This window comes from Macadamia integrifolia, chromosome 5 (assembly GCF_013358625.1).
Source record: "Macadamia integrifolia cultivar HAES 741 chromosome 5, SCU_Mint_v3, whole genome shotgun sequence".
NCBI lineage: Eukaryota > Viridiplantae > Streptophyta > Magnoliopsida > Proteales > Proteaceae > Macadamia > Macadamia integrifolia.
In genome coordinates this window covers 43,152,161-43,171,929 of record NC_056561.1, presented here as the reverse complement: position 1 = coordinate 43,171,929, position 19,769 = coordinate 43,152,161, and the positions used below count along the sequence as shown (strand labels likewise).

Here is a 19,769-nt window from a genome sequence, read left to right as displayed (position 1 = left end):
TTGATGATATAATCATTACCGGCAATGATCTAGTAGATATCAATATTTTGAAATTATTTCTTTATAGTCACTTTCACATTTTGATTTGGGGTTTATTAATTTTTTTTCTTGACATTGAGGTTGGTAAATCAAGTAAAGAAATATTTCTATCTCAAAGAAAATATACCTAGATTTAGTGCAGTAGATGTTTACTTGGATTCTAACAAGTTAATTTTTCCGTGGAACAAAATTTGAAATTGAATATTGAAGATGGTGAACTTATTTCCAATCATTTATGTTGTGTAAGTTCCAAGTCAATCAATGGAAAAACCTTGAGAACCTCACCTAAATGTTTGTATTTCGGATTTCACACCATGAAGATTTCCTAAGGCCACGGATTCTCATTCAGTGTGTCCCATTGACACCATACGATAAGGGGAGGAGAGATATGGACAGAAAGGGATTCACATCAGGAACCTTTCATCATTCAGCCATCGGTGAAGGAAAACTGTTCATAAAGTAATTCCAATCATTTGCTAAAAATGAATGTAAAGCCATGACTGCTGCAATTTGTGAATCGACCTGGTTATGTTACTTATTCATATGGACCTAGGGGTACCACATTCAAAAGACTTTGGATCTATATTGTGACAATGAGTCAGCCACACACATTTAACAAATCCGGTTTTCTATGAACAAATAAGATATATTGAGATGGATTGTCCTATGATTCGTGAAAAATCTTCATGCTCATGCTGACAAATACAGAATGTTTATGTTCAATAGAATAGAAAGTGGTTGATATTCTTACCAAAACTCTTAGTTAAGAGGATTATCATTTTCTCTTAAAAAGTTGAACGTCCACTTATTCACATTCCAACTTGAGGGTTAGGTCGGGTTATGAATAACCTATACCCAAGGAGAGCTGAGATCGGTGAATTATTTTTAGATAAGCAATTGTAATGTTGAAGAGAGATATAGAAAAACCCCATGGTGGTAGCAGAGTTGGCAAGGGATCTTTGCCTCAAGAAGCATGTGGTTTTGAGTTCAACTCCTCTTACCTCCTTGTGGCCACTCACACGAGGTATTTAGTGTTTTTCACAAAAAAAGTGATGGCGCATTTTTAATCTTCAGTTGGGTTTAAAAACCTGGAATCTTGAATCAGGATCCATCCTGGACTCCTATCCTGAAAAATCCTAGAATCGGGATTGGCCATAGATCTGATTTTGAAACCACTGGTCCATGGACAGATAAATATGCTCAAAATATAGCCATAATGAGGTGAAATTCTTAGGATGTGTTTGGCAGCAAAGAGAAGAAAAGAAAAGAAAAAAGTACATAATTTATATTTTTTTTCTTGGTTTAAGTAGTTCTCTTTGTGCTTGGCATGCCCTTAACCAAGAGAAGATTCAGTTTTTCAATTTCAAAATTCACATTGGGAATTGTGAAGTTTTTTTTTTGCTAAAAAAAAAAAAAATCGTGTCAAAAACACAAGTAAACATGAGAAAATACAAAAAGTTTTCTTTTCTTCTCTTCTCTTCTCTTCTAATGGTAACCAAATATACATATATATTTTTTTCCTCACCATTTCATTTATTTTCTTTTCTTTTCGATATTCTTTTTTTCTTTTCTTTTCTTTTCTTCTCTTGACTACCAAACATAGCATCAATCCTGGCCCCCTTCACTATTTCTTTAGGCTATGTTTGGTAGCCAAGAGAAGAAAAGAAAAGAAAAAAGAATATAGAAAAGAAAAGAAAAGAAAAGAGAAGAAATGGAGAGAAAATAAAAAGAGTATGTATGTTTGGTTACCAAGAGAAGAAAAGAAAAAAAAAAATTCAAAAAAATTTGAATTTGAAAAGAGAGATAGACACATAGGAAATCATTGTGTAATCATTCATTTTTGTCTTATTATATTTTCATATTTTCTCATGTTTTCTTGTGTTTTTGGCAAGAAAATTTATAAAGGAGCAAAAGAAAATTTCACAAGAGGAATTTTGAATTTGAAAAGGGGAATCTTCTCTTGGTGAAGCCATACCAAGTGCAAAGAAAAATTCTTAACCAAGGGAAAAAGTACAAAAAATGTACTTTTTTCTTTTCTTGGCTACCAAACACAGCCTTGGAGATCTTATAAAATTAAAACCACTTATTTTAATGGGCCCAAGACCTAAGTACGGCCTGATACTTTGTTTTTTGTTTTGGCTGGGCAATTAGCTCAGATTAAAAACAACCAGGCCCAACCCAAAGACAAAACTGCCAGTTGGGCTGGGCATACCCTGCTCTACCATAACATCAAGTGTGCCAAACTATAACATAAGATTGAATGAATAAACTTTGCAAATGAAACCTGATAAATATTTATTAAGGGCTCAGCAAGGCTGCTTCCTTCAAACAAAGAAGGTATAAGTTTTGGTTGAAGGAAAAAACAGTAATAACCAGGGAGACGGAAGAATGTAAACCTAAACAGCCTAGTAGATGAAATTTATCACTTTCTCTATCTACGCTGTTGCATTGGGTGCTGGGTTGAACTCGTCCCAGGCTTCAATCCATGTTACCATGGCATCTCCCAGTTTCTCAAAGTAAGGGTCAATGTGAACAAGCTTCTCCTTCACCTGCTTCGAGAGCTCGATGTAGCATTCCTGTGCAGTTTTACATTCTTCTGGGAAAGAAACAGATTGGAAGAACGGGATGATTTCTTCTTGCCAGTAGATGCCACTGTATTCTTTCTTCAAGTTCACAAAAGGGTTGCTCGCCTTACTGTGCCAAATATATGGCAACCCTGTCTTCACCCCAAGGCCCAAATGATCACAGACAACCTGAAAACCATAGCCAAATAAAAAATCTGCAAGCAAAAGATTGCACCTTTTTTTTCTCCCTAGTGCTGTCATAGGCATGAGAAAAATACATGAGGATTTGGTGCCACTAGGCATTGGATCCCTACAAAAGGATGAAATTAGACAAAATTTGATAGACAACGAGCAACGTATCAAATTCAATGACCCATATCAACCATAGAGCCGCAAGGTTTCTCAAATGATACTGACTTTTCTGAAATTTTGTTGCAGCACTACATTGACATTTGAAAAACTTGGATTCTACAGAAAATTGACCTTTGAGTAATGATGATATATACAGACAATGTGTAAACTTATTTTAAGCAATGATTGAATAGTCATGTAGCAGATAATATAATAGGACTGTTTGGGCAGCAAGGAACCCACTTCATATAATTAAACTCCTTGGGGGGATAAGTGAAAGAATAAGACAGTTATATCAGAATATGGTCTACTAGAGGAACTAATAGCTCAATCAAGGTGACCAGCTAATTTTGAACAAGAATGATTTAAAGAATATGTAAAAAATAACGATTAGCAAATAAAATCAAGAGAAATGAACATACCTTGACACACCAGCCAGCCCACATGTCGTCGTATCTGCTAATTGGTTGGCCATCACCCATAAGCCCAAAGTATATTGCAGGGCCTATCAGCTCTCTATTAAATCCCAGGTTCATTCCACACATTGGGAATAAGGAGCCTTTGGGTATTGTCATGACCATATCCACATACCTGCAAGAGCTGGAAAAATTATTACAATTTTTGGCATGCATGTCACAGCTTACAGTCCCTAGACTCAAGAAAATAATTTTCCCTTGGATCTCATAAAGATCTAACTTACAGGACTCAAAAAATCATTTTTAATTTTTATCCCTTCTAATTGGGTTAAAGAAAATTGTTCTTTTAATCAAAATAAAGGCATAGGTAGATTAAAGACTAAAAAAAACCAGGAATAACTTAGGAGAACAATGAAGGAATGAGATCAAATCCTACAGAAACTCATGATTTCCATGAGAAGATTATATATTATCTGAGTCCTAAATCATAGTATAATAAAGATTTGACCAGCCTACTCTATCAATGTAACAATGCCATTGGGTTTTGTACAAAAATGTGAGAAGCAATCTAGAATCAAACCAAAAATAAAAAGATAGTACGAGCAACAGATAATGAAAGAAACAAATGTTGATCCGTGAAAGAGCAACAGTGAAACAAGTGTAGATTCATAAAAGAGCTAAATAGAAGTGGCAAACCTGGTGTTACGTTCCAGAGGCTTGACGAGCTGAGTGGGTGCGTCATAATCGGGTATATTGAGCCAGAGGCCATGAGAGATGGCAGTGGGTACACCTTCTCTTAAACTGAATGGGTATCCCCGGACGAAGTCCGTACCTTCCCTGTATGGGTCATACAGTGTGTTGAAAAAGAAAGGTGTAGATGGCGTCAATAGGTTCTTTATATGCTGCTCCAATGCATTGATGTCCTTCCCGCTCGGATCCTTGGCCACCTTCCATGATCAAACACCAGCCGCAAAACAACAATAAATTATCAAATTTTCCAGATTTCACGGAATCGGCTTTGGAACCCCACCAATTTCATGGACATAAAAAAAGGTCAAGGGTTTAATCAGGGGTCAAATTGGTATGGAATCAATTTCAAAAAACCCTAGAATTGATCACTCCAGAATAGTCGGAAACTTCAATCAATCCAATTCCGGTTTTGAAAATGAATATGAAGCACAACCTCAGACACCGAGGTAGGACCCATTCCAAAAGAAAGCGGGGCCCGCCGACAGATAATGATCTGTCTGTAGGACCAGTGGAATGGAGTTTAGCAACTATGTGACACCTCTCTGGAAATCGATTTGGTCAATCGTCTGTTTTGTCTGTATCCTCATTGACGACTTTAACAACCAAGGAGAACGGTAAAATAATGGGAATTCTAACTGGTCCCGGTGCTACCTTGTAGTAAGGCAAGCGATGGAAACTGCCATTTCTGGGATTTATCTAACCCGCTACTGCGGACGGACTTCAACACAGAAGATAACAACCCAACGAACGATACCTTTTATAATATCCTTCCCAGAATGACAGTTAATTCCATCTGCGTCGAAGATGGGAGATGCCAGGAGCCAAGAATGGCGTGAATCCAAAATCTGAAATAGGGATTGAGAAGACAAACCCCACCCCACAGGATCAGCTTCTCATTAGAAAAACTCACTTGTTTTACGGTGGTTTTTCTTCGAAAAACTCGGTTTCTCTTCGAAAAACTCGGTTTCTCTCAACAGCCAAACGTAAAATTAGGGAAAGGGGAATTTAAAAATATAAAGAACAAAGTTGTATCATCCAAAACCAAGTAAAATGGAAACAGTGAAGAGAGAGAGAGACTACCACGACGGGAAGCCTCGGAATCTCGAATGATTCAATTCCAAGTCCAATCAAAATTAAATGCAGGCAACCTAATCTTCTTAAAATCGAAGAAAAGAGAGGAAAACTCACAAAGCAATCGTCATCAATGGTGAAGATGTACTTCTTCTTGGAGATGAGAAATCCGAAGCAACGGCAAGCGGAATCCTTGAAGGAAATGCAGTTGGCCTTGGGCCCCATGATCCGATTGATGTCGTTCCGGTTGTAAAGCTCATAGTCGAAACCGTCAGGGACTCGAATCGTTTTGGTGGGATCTCCGTCTTGAATGATGATCAAGTGATAGGGTTGGAAGAATGGCCTCCACATCTCCAAGAAATCGAGGCTCCTGATCGTTGGGATCACTATATCTAGCTCATCTTTCAGAGGGGGAGAGATCGGAGTCACTGGGAGTGCCATGGTTCCTGAGCAGGTCCAACAACGCAAGGGGAGCGAAATTCTCTCTCTGTTTTCAACACTTCTAAGAAGACTGAGGTGAAGACTAAAGAGAGTGTGGGTTCGTTTTATAGACAAATTCTATGATAGAGAGTGATGAAGAGAGAGAAAGAGAGAGGAGGGGAGCGCGGGGCGGGTTCCGTTTTCTTTGGAAACGAGGAATGAGTGAAGAGGGACACGAGGGAAAGAGAAAGAGGTGGGGCCGGGAAGTGATCTCACAACTCCCGGGGCGTCACGTGGACCTGTGTAACCATTTATTTTCTTGGAAAAGGAAAGATTTTTTATTCTCTCCTTAAAAAAGAACCCCTGCGCAGGAAACACCATTATGCGGACCAATGAAATAATGGATTTAGGTATCGTTAACATATCAGTCGATATGTGTTGGTATCGGTGGTGGCCAATATAAATACGGCATTGATATGTATCGGTTGATACTGTCAAAAAGTGGTTTTTTATTGTACTCGGCTTATGGTCAGTATGTATCTGTATTGATATCGATAATGATTGATACCAACATCGATATCGTAAATTAAATCCTTGATCGATATTCTGAATTACAATTTGGTATCAATAGTTATAGGGTTAACAAATTAAATTTTTAATATTTAAAAAATGTTGCATCATGTTATAAACAAAGTAATAAACTTAAAAAAACCTAAAAGTAATTTGTCAACGAATGATTGACGTGTGGCAAATAGGATAGTCATCGGAGATTAACCCAGATGGAAATTGAAAAGACCTATTAGAAATAAATCTCTTCGGATTACTACGATATTATACCTTTCCTTCTTGACAGATTCACATTTGGACTCATTTTCTTCCAAAAAAGAAGATACGAGTAGATTCCTTATATGGCAAAGATCCTCCACAGAAACCAAAACAACCTATTAGGAAATAAATCTTTTCGGATCATGGGATCACTCTAATTCCACGTTCCCTTCTTGGCATATTCACACTCGGACTCAATCTTTCCTAAAAAAGAAGACAATGATAGATTCCCGCCGTGACAAAGATCCTCCACATAAACCAAAGAGACATATTTAAAAAATGTTGCATCTTGTTAAAAACTAAGTAATAAACTTAAAAAACCTAAAATGTAATTTGTCAAAGGGTGATTGACACGTGGTAAAGAGGACAATCATCGAAGATTAACCCAAATGAAACTGAAGAAACCTATTAAGAAATAAATCTCTTCGGATCACTTTGAGATTATACCTTTCCTTCTTGGCAAATTCACACTTGGACTCATCCTCTTCCAAAAAAGAAGATACGAGCAAACTCCCTATATGGTAAAGATCCTCCATGGAAACCAAAGTGACCTATTACGAAATAAATCTTTTTGGATCACGAGATCACTCTAATTCCACATTTCCTTCTTAGTAGATTCACACTTGGACTCAATCTTTCCTAAAAGAAAAAGACAATGATAGACTCCCCACACGAGAAAGATCCTCCACATAAAGCAAAGAGAACTATTTAAAAAATGTTGCATCTTGTTAAAAACTAAGTAATAAACTTATATATTTAAATTTAAAAAAAAAAAAACCCTAAAAGTAACTTGTCAAAGAGTGATTGACGAGTGGCAAAGAGGACAGTTGTCAGAGATTAACCTAGATGGGAACTGAAGAGACCTAGGCTGCATTTGGTAACATTTCTATTTCAGAAATAACGTTTCGTATAAAAAACGAAAATTTTAGTTTTGGTGTCAAAATGCCTTTTTTAAACGAAAAAATGGTGTTTGGTAAATATGTTTTAGGAACGGTTTCATAATGGAAAAACAATAGTTGTGGTGTTTGGTAAACATAAAAAAACAACAAAAAAAAGATCAAATTTTTCCTCAATTCACTACCTGAAACTCCCTAAAAATAGTTCAAAAAAGAACAATCTAATAGTAAAAACGATATTTTGATCATATAACCCCAAGCACAACCCCAATTGACCACAAGTCAAAACCCTAGAACTACTCTAGTCATACCACAAAAAAAAAAAAGGGATAGAAGAGACAAGGAGGACAAGAACCAGATTAGTAGGCAAGGGTGGAGTGCAAACCTAATTAGAAACAATGACAAAAAGCAATATCTAAAGCATTTTTATTGAATAATTTCTCAATCAAAACAAAGGTGGTCATTTTGATCTGACATCACTGCCTGTTGTTCATTTTCCTATCTTATCTCCCTTGTTCTTCTCATCTTGGAAGCAATAGGAAAAGAAATAGGTGCATAAAAATACAAGGGCATGCTTTAGTTAGAAACTTGGTGATGGAGGAGAACCCAGCTTCACCAAACTTGTAACCAGAGAAGCGATTATTGTTCCTCTGTTGCGATCAACAAGCTTGTGAACAACAGAGTCGATCATCAGAGTTGTTGCAGCACCAACACCATTTCTCGATATCAATGACACTCCAGCAATAGAGTCCAGTAATGGCGTCACTCCATGACTAGAAGACGCCTGAGCCGAAGATAGAATCGAGAGAGAGAGAGAGAGAGAGAGAGAGAGAGAGAGAGAGAGAGAGAGGGCTTTGCAGCAGCTTGAATGACAAAGAGAGAGAGAGCTTGCAGCGATGATGGTGGAAGACGAGGTTGAGGAGAGATTGTAGGCGTTCATTAGCAGGCTGTGAGGGCTGATCGGCAACCAACAACGGTGATGGTGGAAGACAGGTTTGTGGGAAATTGTCGGGAACGATTTTATCTGGAAGGAAACTGGAATGATAGAACGAGTTTTTGTTGTTCTGTCATTTCCTGCTTTTGCAGTTTTTTTTTTCAATTTTTGTTCCAAAAAAACCGTTTCTCACCACAGAGGCACCAAATAGTAGATTCTGTTTTTTTGTTCTAATAGAACGAAAAAACTCCAAAAACGTTCCAAAAAAACGATATCAAATGCACTCCTATTAAGAAATAAATCTCTAGGATCACTCTGAGATTACACTTTTCTTTCTTGGCAGATTCACATTTGGATTCATTCTCTTCCAAAAAATAAGATAAGAGTAGACTCCTATATGGTAAAGATCCTCCATGGAAAACAAAGTGACCTATTAGAAAATAAACCTCTTCACATCGCGGGATCACTCTAATTCCACATTCCCTTCTTGTTAGATTCACACTCGGACTCAATCTCCCCTAAAAAAGAAGACAATGGAAGTCTCCCTACATGAGAAAGATCATCCACATAAACCAAAGAGACCTATTAGGAAATAAATCTCTTTGGACTGCTGGATCACTCCAAGATTTCACATTCCCTTCTTGGAAGATACACAACACTCGGACTCAATCTACCCCCCACCCCCCCCCAAAAAAAAAGAAGTAGAAGAAGAAGATAAGGGTAGACTCTAGGGGTGTCAACCGATCGGGCCGGTCCGGTTTCGGTTGGGCTTAATCGGGCTTGAAGACTTTCAAAGGCTACACCGTGTCCTCCCATTTAACTAATCGGGTTTAGTTATTGAGGGCATGGTACACTTTATATTCGGTCGATCGGCCTCGGGCTATAATCGGGCTACCTTAATCGGGCTTTAGTCGGGCCTTAACTGGGCTACGAACATGTTTAATGTTAAACGGGCTTTAACCAGTTTTTAAACAGACCCTCTTTAAAATGTGCTCTTATATTCCGTTCCACTCATGCAAGCCCAAAAAAATGACAAAAAATCAATAAATGATACCAAATATAACCATTATTTAAAATGTGAACATGTCTTTACGTTTTAGTTTTTATTCTTTAATTTGGGGGGTAAAATAGGTATTCTACAATCATTAAAGGGTGGGGCCAAGTCGGTGCACAATAGGCCGGTCTCGGTCGAGCATTATTCGATCGGTCTCGATTGGGCGCCCGACGGTCCAAGTGGCAAAACCAAGACCAACCATTTATAAATGGGTTGGGCACAAGCCCGACACGTTTAATAAATGGTCTGGGCCGGACCGGTCTATAAACAGTCGGTCCCGGTTGATTTAGTTGGGTCGGGCCACGAATTGACACCCCTAGTAGACTCCCTATATGAGAAAGATCCTCCACATAAACCAAAGAGACCTATTAGGAAGTATCACTTCAAGATTTCACCTTTTCTTTTTGGTAGATTCACACTCGGACTCATTCTTCCTTGAAAAAAAAAAAAAGGGCCTATACGGGAAAGGTCCTACACAAAAACCAAAGAGACCTATTAGTTATTAGGAAAAATCTCTTTGGATCATGGGATCACTTCAAGATTTAACTTTTATTTCTTGATAGATTCACACTGGAACTCAATCTTCCTAAGAAAGAAGATAAGGACAGACTCCCGATATAGGAAATATCCTCCACGCCCAAAGGTGGAAAACTATCAGAACAAAATCTCTTGTCCGACCTTTCCGTCGCAATAAAGAAACTGCATCCAAGTAGGATTATACCTTGCCCCATTTTATGAAAGAGGGAGGTAAGACACAAAGTAAAACATTTCACATCTTCACCCTCTACTGCTCTTTCCTTACCTCCAAATTATTATTGCGCGGAATACTGACTTGAGTATCAGAGAGTCCCCCCACGAAGTCCGCTTTGGGCCTCTATTCTTTTTCACTCTTCAAGTGTACGAGTCATCTACATGGATAAAGGAAGATTCAGGCTATAAGAAAACTTAAATATTGTAACCTTTGATTTTTGTTTTACTCTAGAAAACAAGTTACATTGATTCAAATAATGGTTTTCAAAATAACTCGTGGAATTGTAATTGTCTTATACATTTTTCAAATATACATGTAAATTGGATTTTAGCCACATTAAAAGAATAAATATGTTCTAAAAAAAATTAAAAAATAAATAAATATGTCATGCTAAAGGGTAAAAGGTAATATTCTAATTTCTTTTCCACTAAATTTGATTATAATAAGATATATATATATATATATATATATATGATTTGTGGAAAAAAGAAATGGTGCTTGATTTTTCCTTCACCTGCAGTGACAAATAGAGAATCTCATTATCCACTGCTTTCGGTGGTTGGATGGAGTTCTTTGGACACTAGGAAAGATATTTCAAACATTCGTTCAAGAAGGAAGAGTGATATTGAGAACTCGATGTGAGAATCCTCTTCACTGTAGTGAAGAATACTATCACCTTTTTCAAAAACCAAAACAAGTTTACCACTCTTTAATATTCCCTCCCCCCACCCCCCACCCCCCACCAAAAAAAAAGAAAAAAAAAAGTGTTGCCAAGACGTGTGAAATGAGAAAATTGCTTTATTTGACCAAACTTATACATTGTCCTATGATGGCCCAAACTTATACCGTCTGAATCACCACATCATCCTAACCACTTGGCTCAAAAAAGTGGATGAGTAATTCAGGTAAAAAAATCAAAGGTAAGATTAAATAAGAAAAAAGGAAAAACATTGAAAATATACATAACTATCATCTAAAAGTTGGTTATATGAGTAATTTTTTTTAGTTAGATACTAATATGTGCTTGTACTTCAAAAACTATCACAAACCAATCTATTACAACAATCAAACTTGAAGATGTTAGGAGAAAAGGATAGGGTTAAGTTGTGCTAACAATCACTCGCTATAATATTGTAGATGCCCCTACAATGTAATCAGGGTAATGTGAATCAGCCTCCATTATGAAACAATTCCATCAAACCCTTTCAGTAGTTGTTGCACTCACTACTAGGCCACATCGGGATATACTTAGATTGTACTCAATCAACCAAGACAAGAGCATAAGAACAGCTTCTTAAAACAATGAAAAATGGCGGCAAACATACAATAAGAGTTTGAGAGAGTATGCGAGAATTGTAATTCCAACACACTAAGTAGAATGTATAATCAGCCAATATTCAATTAACCCTCAAATACTTGGATTGATATTGGTTGATGAAGTATTCTCCACAGTCATTTCTCTCATTCTATTGGTCTTGTATATTCTTTTCTTTATATAATTGTTAGGGTTTCAACTAATGGGTATAGACACCATTAGATATATGAAAAACATGGATCCAACTTGAAAGAGAGAACAATTAATGCCTCTCATAATAGCCTTATTTGTTTATGAGTCCACACATAATAATACAAACTTTACATGACATAGAACAAGTATACTAAAACCACCACCCATTAGGGAGACCATCTCAGGCATAGGGCTTCATCTCACATAAAAGAAAACCGGCAATCCAAATAATGAGCAAGCTGCCCCTAGAATTACTTGTAGGCTTGCAGCACTCAATCTTTGAATCAAATAAGATATTAATGATATTTTGCAACCACCTTATTTAATATTTAAACGGGTTAATCGGATCGGTTTTAGAGGTTTAAACAATTCAATTTTTACGGTTTCAATTATCGGATTGAAACCAATGGGTTAAACTGGTTGGTTTGGTTTCAACCCATTTAGTTAATCGGCTTGAAACTTGAAATCAGAACTGAACCATTTACTAAATGGTTTTGTGATTTTGATGTAAACGGCTCAGTTTGGTTTCAGTAAACGGTTCCATTTTCAAATTCACATCCTTAGTTCAAACCTTGTGGGAGCCAAACAAGTAAAGATCTTTTGAAATTGGCATAGAGATATTTTTAAAACTTCATTTGCAATAAATACAATATGTTGCCTTTTGCCATCGTTTATAAAATCAAATTAAGATTGTAGTTGTTGGTATTGCTAAATTGGCATCAAATCACAATATTTTGCTAACGAACATAAATCAGACCCTATATATGGTAGTAGACATGGTTTAGGTATCAGGTACCAAATGGGTTGGCTTCAAATCGAATATATTATCGATATCGGTCTAAGATAGTCTTATTGGATGGTTTTGCCCTCAAGGATATTGATAACTAACCATATTTTGACAATTATAATTTCCCTTCATAATCTATTTGATCTTAACTGATCCAATGTGATCAGGTATCAATACCAATGTCAGCTGATATTGATGCGAAATTAGCCGATATAACCAATACCATACAAATACCTAAAAGAAAATGGCCAAAATGTGAATGTAAAGTTTTATCAAAATTACAATAATGCTCATTCCACATTAGTTTTTTTTTTTTTTCAAATATATTTCAAATCAATATATTTTTTTAAATAGATTTCAAACCCTGTGCTTGAGTCGATCCTTAGACCTCCGACACCAACTTCTACTAGCCAATGCTGCTACAGTTTGGTGCAGGCTAAAATTATCAATTTGGTCTCATCTATATTTGTCACTTGCTACTTTGCTATCAAGCTAAATCACCCTAGCAATCGTGTCATCTATATGGAATATTTTTCTTATATGAAATTGATACGAAAAGGGGGAAAAAAAACTGTAACAGGCCGTATGCTACCCATAATGGGTTTTAGGGTGTCTTTACCTGTACCCAATAAGGTATAAGTTTGAAAAACGATTGGTGATCCTTTACCCTTATCTTAGGGGTAGTCTAATATGGTTTGAGATATATTCAGGGTTTACAAATCAAGAATCAAGATCCAGATCAGAATCTATGGAAATGGATGAAATCAGAATTGATCCTAGTTTCTGTATATGACCTGATTGGCCTCAGCCAATTCTAGAAATGTATCTTTAATTTTTCTGTATGAGAAATGAAAAAACACCCAAAAAATCATTTGACAATCTATTTAATTTGACATAAGAAGGTATCAAATACAAAAGAACAAAAGAAACACTAAACAGGGTAAAAAAATTACACAGAATAAACTAAAGTAAGTAAAATATATTCAGAATATTTATTGTAGCTAACACAGCTAACTAAACAAAGTAAGTGAAGTTATACAGAATATTTACTGTAGCTAACATGACTAATCATACAGCTAACAATAGGAATATCCCTCATCAATTTGTTCTACAAATATCTTGCCACAGATAAGAACAAACTTGGTGCTGCCTGGGTTCCAACCATCAACGATGCACAAACAAAATATTCCATGATAAATTATTTGTATTTGTTGGTTACGTTCAGTAATTTTTTAGGAGAAACGAAGATTAAAATATAAAAAAAAATTATCTCACTTTATTTGAACTTAACAATAATATTATTGGCAAAGGATGGTATTCTAGAACTGTGTCCAACACTATGCCTACGTCACCCCTCCAGGAAAAGTCTCCTACTCTTCCTATTCTAGCCTCCATGTGGAACCACTAGCTCCAAGAAAGCTAGCAGTGTGCCTAACCTCCGCTTTAATAGCATTTAAACTATAGAGTATCTTTGAAGTTGAAAGCTACTTCAGAACACATTTGACGGGTGTTCACACGAAAATCTAATGATAAACTAATGTTTCTAGAAAAATCAATAAGTATTTCTTAGGTGATTATCTTTCTCTACAAATAACAACAACAATCATAACCTTATGACAACTTAATGAGGTCCGCTACAAGTGACTATCTTTGTCTCTTGTGTCATATCTCTTGCTTGGATGTCAAACTATGATATCGTATATTAAGAAAGAGATTGTTACCATTCGTAGAGTAAACAATTATTTCTTCATGTGGCCTATTGCCAAATCCAACAAAACCCATGTGGCTTTAAGACTGTCCCTCCAGGATTTTATTAGGGTCTATATAGGAATTATCAAGTCTAAGCCAAGTGAGTTAGGATTGTACTCAATTATTGAACCAAGCGTGAAAAGATTGCCTTAAACCATAGATATCTGCTCTTTCCGTGATTCTTTCTTACATGACAAAGCTATGAATTACAAACCAATATATGTGGTGTGCATTGGTAGGACTAATCTGGAAGACCCAACTGAAGGGGTATCTTCATGCACCGTATTTTTGAAAAAGATAACACCTTACCTTGCTAGTTAAGTGACATGTTGGAGAGTCCAACTCAAAACCTGGAGGCACTAAATAGAGAGAGCTTATTAATATATGGAGATACGAAGGACTTGAACAAACCGACGTAAGATTACAACTTTGTAATTCCCAATATCTTAACACTCCTCATGCATAAATATTATGCTAAAGAAAATGAAAAAAATCCATAAAATACTATTTGAAGGTCAAATTTGAATCCTTAAGTCATTAGGTGGAAAAAACTCAAGGGTATATTAAAACATTATTAGGTGGTACAAGCTAGGTTTAATTAGAAGTCAAAAATGACCCATTTTCAGCAATCTGTTTTGTTTTCCTAGTCTTCAACACATGTTTAGATCTCCAATGTTGTTGCCCACAATATATCTAAATGGGCTGTTAGTTACCCTAAGTAGGGGTTTTGGATGTCTTCCTTTTTGAAGGACCTTCTTCACTTTGTGTGCATCTTTTGCCCTCGTGGCTTCAATGAATTCCCCCCTTCCCCATCCTTGAGGGGCTTGTGAAAAAAAAAAAAAGTTAGGTGCTTAAGATGGCTTTTTGAGGAGATTTTACATCTTGACTGTGACATGCATTCCATCTATTTGACTTTTAAAGTCTGTAGCAGCAAAAGAGAAAATAGGTTCATCAACCAAACAGTTGTTTTACCAAAAATCTTGAGGGAATAAAGCAGTGCCAGTTATATAAATGTCTAACGTTGAGTTAGCAGTTAAGGAGAGGTGGTTTTTATGTATCTCTTGATGTGAATGATGAGATATTTGAGGGGGAGGCCGGGGTGCTTTATTCTCTAATGAGAGATCTCATCCAGATTGAGGGCGAAAATATACTCAATTTGGGTGGAGATTCTCTAAATAGAATCCAGAGAATACGGTGAGATGAATCTATTGATGGCCTGTGCAAGCAAATGATGATATACATATGAGGCTGTTTTTCTATTTGAACCCGCAATTATTATGTTGTAAAGGAATAATCTTATCATTGCACCGAATTCAACCTATGTGAGGGTTTTGATTTCTATCCATCACCATCTTGATCGATTGAAAGCTTGTGTTAGCTATTATTGGAAGAATTGGGAGAAGATCCTTTGAGCTAATGGGGATAGAGAAGCTTATCAATGAAGTATAGATAGTAATGTCATTTCATGTGTGGAAAGAAAAGATAAAGAAGAAGTTCTGTGCCGCTGAGGAACCTTTTACTACCAGACACACATGTAGATACCATTTCCCTTCCTTAGATTGGGTTGGTGATCAATCACTTGATTTAATTAGAGGAAACGTCACCCTCTTCTTAGTCAATAACTATCACAACACCTACAGCAGGAATCCCTCTGCACCGACCTTACACCCATTTAGGGATGTCAAAATCTAACTTGAACCGAGTGGACCGATTAAAATTGACCAAACAAAATCAGACCAAATCAAAATCTTATCGGGTGGTTTTAGTGACTAGTAAATAACTAAACAAACTAGACTAGCCAAATTATTTGATCAAGATTGGAAACCAAATTGAATCTCGATCCAAATTGAACCCAAAACAGATGGATAAAAAATGTTTGGAAGAACATAAGAGATGGAAAATTGTTTTTTTTTTTTTAATTATTGGCTATATATATAACATGAAATTAAATTGGATTAAAGCTGACATTAAAAAAAGATAAAGCCTGAACATAAACTTAATGGGTTTTGAATTAATTAAGTACTAGACTGAAAATCCAATTCATTCTAATAAGAAATAAATAGAACCGACAAACTGACACACTTACTAAGAGCCGGATCATGGTTTAGGCTCGAATGTCACGCACTTTTATGATGTGTGATCATATCTATCACCAACTCTAAGTCAAGTGAGTTGAGAAGAGCTCGGATCGATGATGGTATTGGATTGATAATAACTTGATAAGAGGAAACTGATAAAGCCCAAAATTGAAACAAAACTTCGGGTTGATGATTTGATTTGATTCAATATTAGACCAAAACCATTTCAACCCGATAAAAAGGGGCCGAACCGACCCCGACCGGACCGATTAACATCCTTGGACTACAAACAACCAACGACAAGATCCGGCGGGATCAAGCCCGAATGACACGCACTTTTAAGGCGCGTGTCCATAGCTGTCCCAAATTCTAAATCGAGTGATTCGAGAAGACGTATTTTAAAAGCAGAAACAGCCAACGAGCCACGAGAAAAGAAAAAACATAGGCGGTCTCCCTCTCTCTTCCAAAGAAAACACCAAAAGTCACCATCTTCGTCTCTGGCTCTGCGATCCCTTCCCAAATGGAATTTTCGTCTGTTTATTCGTCGTTGCATTCCTCGATGAATCGTTTCAGAGGTTCTGCAAATTCATTCTTATCTCAGTACGAACCCCTATCTCTGATTATTGCTCCTCCTCTAGCTATTTTCGTTGCATGGATTCTTCAATCATTCATCTTATCGGTTCAAGAAAAAGGACTAAAAGCTGTTATTGTCGGGGGTTTCATGAACTTTATCAAGTAAGGTTTTCTTATTATTTCATTCAAACAACCATTTCTGTTTTGCTTTCCAAATTCTCGTTCTTATTTTCACTTTTCGATTAATATAACAGGTTGTTTCCTGGTGTGAATACGTACATCGAATCCGAGAAACAGAAGGCTAGTTTTTTTTTTCCCTCTTTTTTTCGTCTATTGGTTCCAATAACCACAGCAACCACTGTGGAAGTAACCAATTATGAAATGTGGCGCGCATTGTTTTACTTGTGAAGTGTTTGGGAAGGAAACAGTTATTGCAAGCTTGGGTTAATTCAAGTTGAACTTGTGCCGCATAATCGAGGCCCTAGCTGTCCCTTTTGATTGATTCTATTTACTGGGCTTTAGCGGCCCTATTCATTGATTGATTTGTATCGCGGCAAGCATCCAATGTTAGCAGCTATTTGATGTACACTAAACAGAATTTTTTTCCGACCTCAAAGGTCTGAATCTGATTGATTGGTCCACTCTATAAACCTGTTAGACCAAAGCAGCCGAATCTGATGATTCTGCAGTAAATATAGCAGTCTTCTTGTATATGCTGGAAGGCAATAGTGAACTAGGGGAAATCAAAGGTCGCATTTTGATACGGTTCCACCTGTTTTTAACAAGAATGCTTTTCCTTTTTCTGGATTTTGTTTATTTAGTAAACGATTTTGATAACTTCTCACAACTTCAAACGTCGTGGCCATCTCCTAATTCTCCTTTTATTGTAACGGACATAACTCATTCAAATTCCTTGGTAGACGATCAGGGCTTCCCAATTGCAATTGCAAAATTCATCAACTCCAACAGATGGCCTGACATGGTGACAAAAGATGGTACCCATCTTGTTGAACTAATAACATCCATTTCCCTTTGTAAAGTTCTAATAAGCCACCAGTCAGGCAAACTACTGCTTATCTTTATTCAAAGGGTATAAAATAGCATAATTGGTATATATATATGTGTGCCACAATTTAGGAAATGTTCTGTTAACAAAACTTTGCATGAGAGAAATTGGGCACTTGATATATATATATATATATATATATATGGAAGTGCTACCCATAGTAGAGAGTTTTCTGAATATATATATATATATATATATATAGTAAAATTTATTTTGTCAGTTGGGGTTGGGATAGTTCTCTTCATCATTTCAATTTTTTTTTATTAATATATTAATAGTACTATTTATTTTTCAGTTGGAGAGTTACTGTGTTTTTGTGTCCTAAAAAATCTTAATGTCTTTATGGGGATGGTTTCTGTGTGTTATTATGTTTTTCTTGGCAAAAGATGGTAATGCCCTCTCAGTGCCTATCTTTTTCATGATCCCACCAAATCTTTGTACCTCTTCCTCTTATACTGGAGGAAAATTGTTGATATGCCAATGCGGTTCATTCGCTACCCAGTCATCATGCCTCAAATCTCTCCTCTCCAAACATATTAACTATCTCCACATCCTGAGCCTTTTTGACTTGGTTAGTTCAAATAATGGCTTGGCATGTGCCCCACTTAAAAAATGACCATTCTTGACAAGGTCTTTAGCTTGGTTTTCTTAAATTTGGGCAGTTAATTTCTCATGTCATTGTATTATTTTGATCTTGATATATATATATATATATATATATATATTTTTTTTCGGGGTGATTTTGAAACTTGATACTGGACTAGGCTCTTGACACTTTGTTACTTCTGCCTTTTCTTGGGTTCATTTTTCAATATGCATGGAAACTCTGATCTTTAATGTTACCCCTGAATCTTTGGTTTCTGCAGGTTGTGGAGGCGTTACAATCTGGTAGCAGTTCTAAAAGGAGTGGCTGGCTGACAGAGCTGCCTGCAGCTGGACTTGGGATGGGAGTCATAGAGAAGATGAAACATGAGAAAGAGACTGATGTGGCTTGGCAAGGCAAATGCTCTGGTACAATGTATGTCTTTTTTTTATTTTTCTTTTTATTACTAATTAATACATCCACATAACATCAGATACATCTTACAATACCCTCCCCCCTCCCCCCTCCCCTCTCTTTTCAGTATAGATTATTGTTATTCTTACAGTTATTTTTTCGGTGCAGATACATTGGTGGAAGTGAGTCTGGGGGGCACTTTTCACTGATAAATGATGCATATTCAATGTTAGTTCAAGATGACACTATTAATTACTCATATTTTATATATTTCAAAGTTCCTGCTGCAATCATGTTTTCTTAACTTCCTCACTAATGTCTTGCGCTGGTAAACAAATAGAAGAAAGTCTTCATAATTCTGGACATTTGGAGTTGAAAGGATCTAGGTTGTTACATCTGTGTTGAATATAATTGTGGCAACTTCTAATATTTGCATGCATTTGGGTTTCTTGGAGATTCAAAAGCCTAAACGGCAGCATCAATAGAAATTGGAGGGTACAAAAAAGATGAATATATGATGCAAAATTCTCTATAATCTGTACAATTCAAATGATCTGCAGAACTCTCTCTATCCTTGATCTGGTGTCACTATGCTTGGCATGTGGGATTGATATTTCCATTGATTCTGTTTTCTATTTCTTCAGTATGATGAATACTGCAGTGCAAAATTAGAGAAGGGGGGGGGGGTCGGTACACCTTGGCTTCTGGATCCCACTGGGACCTCCAGTAGAGTGGTTCGGCAGCCGTCTGCTGTAATTGTTTTTAGAACAATTTAGGTAATTTTTTTGTTGTTCTTTTCAAGTTCGAATATGGATCAGGTGAAAGGAATAAAGTCCTTTCCATTTAGAAATTTGACAAGCACACTTATGTTTGTCCTCCTCTGGTGTGTCAATGTGCTAAACCCTTCTTTCATTTTTTTTTCCCCCCTTCTGGTTTTGAGA

General features: G+C 36.5%; 2 protein-coding genes across 4 annotated transcripts in view; one reads left to right on the top strand and one right to left on the bottom strand.

Annotated features, from left to right (window-relative positions):
* Positions 1-2,309: 2,309 nt before the first annotated feature.
* LOC122078752 (probable UDP-arabinopyranose mutase 1) lies at positions 2,310-5,725 on the bottom strand. 2 transcript variants are annotated; one of them, XM_042644868.1, is made up of 4 exons: positions 5,309-5,725; positions 4,067-4,317; positions 3,377-3,554; positions 2,310-2,792 (listed from the first exon to the last, which is right to left on the bottom strand). In XM_042644868.1, exons 1-4 carry the CDS (start codon positions 5,630-5,632, stop codon positions 2,475-2,477), a joined length of 1,071 nt encoding a protein of 356 aa, XP_042500802.1. In that variant the 5' UTR covers positions 5,633-5,725; the 3' UTR covers positions 2,310-2,474. The 2 variants fall into 2 exon arrangements, with proteins under 2 accessions (XP_042500802.1, XP_042500803.1); XM_042644869.1 differs by having other exon boundaries at positions 3,377-3,545; positions 5,309-5,724.
* Positions 5,726-16,616: 10,891 nt separating this feature from the next.
* The window catches only part of LOC122079025 (sphingosine-1-phosphate lyase-like), a 5,465-nt gene continuing 2,312 nt past the window's right edge, over positions 16,617-19,769 (top strand). Inside the window, exons 1-4 of one of the 2 annotated variants that reach the window (XM_042645244.1) lie at positions 16,617-16,927; positions 17,020-17,065; positions 18,698-18,849; positions 18,997-19,056. In XM_042645244.1, the coding sequence (XP_042501178.1) occupies positions 16,713-16,927; positions 17,020-17,065; positions 18,698-18,849; positions 18,997-19,056 (473 nt within the window). In that variant the 5' untranslated portion in view covers positions 16,617-16,712. The remainder of the gene's footprint in view (positions 16,928-17,019; positions 17,066-18,697; positions 18,850-18,996; positions 19,057-19,769) is intronic. The other variant, XM_042645245.1, reaches the window with a different exon arrangement.

Excerpts from the sequence above, each read along its gene's own strand:
- LOC122078752 (XM_042644868.1), bottom strand. The coding sequence starts at position 5,632 with ATGGCACTCCCAGTGACTCCGATCTCTCCCCCTCTGAAAGATGAGCTA. Across the intron at positions 4,318-5,308 it reads CCATTGATGACGATTGCTTT|GTGGCCAAGGATCCGAGCGG; the intron begins GTGAGTTTTCCT and ends TGATCATGGAAG. Across the intron at positions 2,793-3,376 it reads GGGCTGGCTGGTGTGTCAAG|GTTGTCTGTGATCATTTGGG; the intron begins GTATGTTCATTT and ends TATGGTTTTCAG.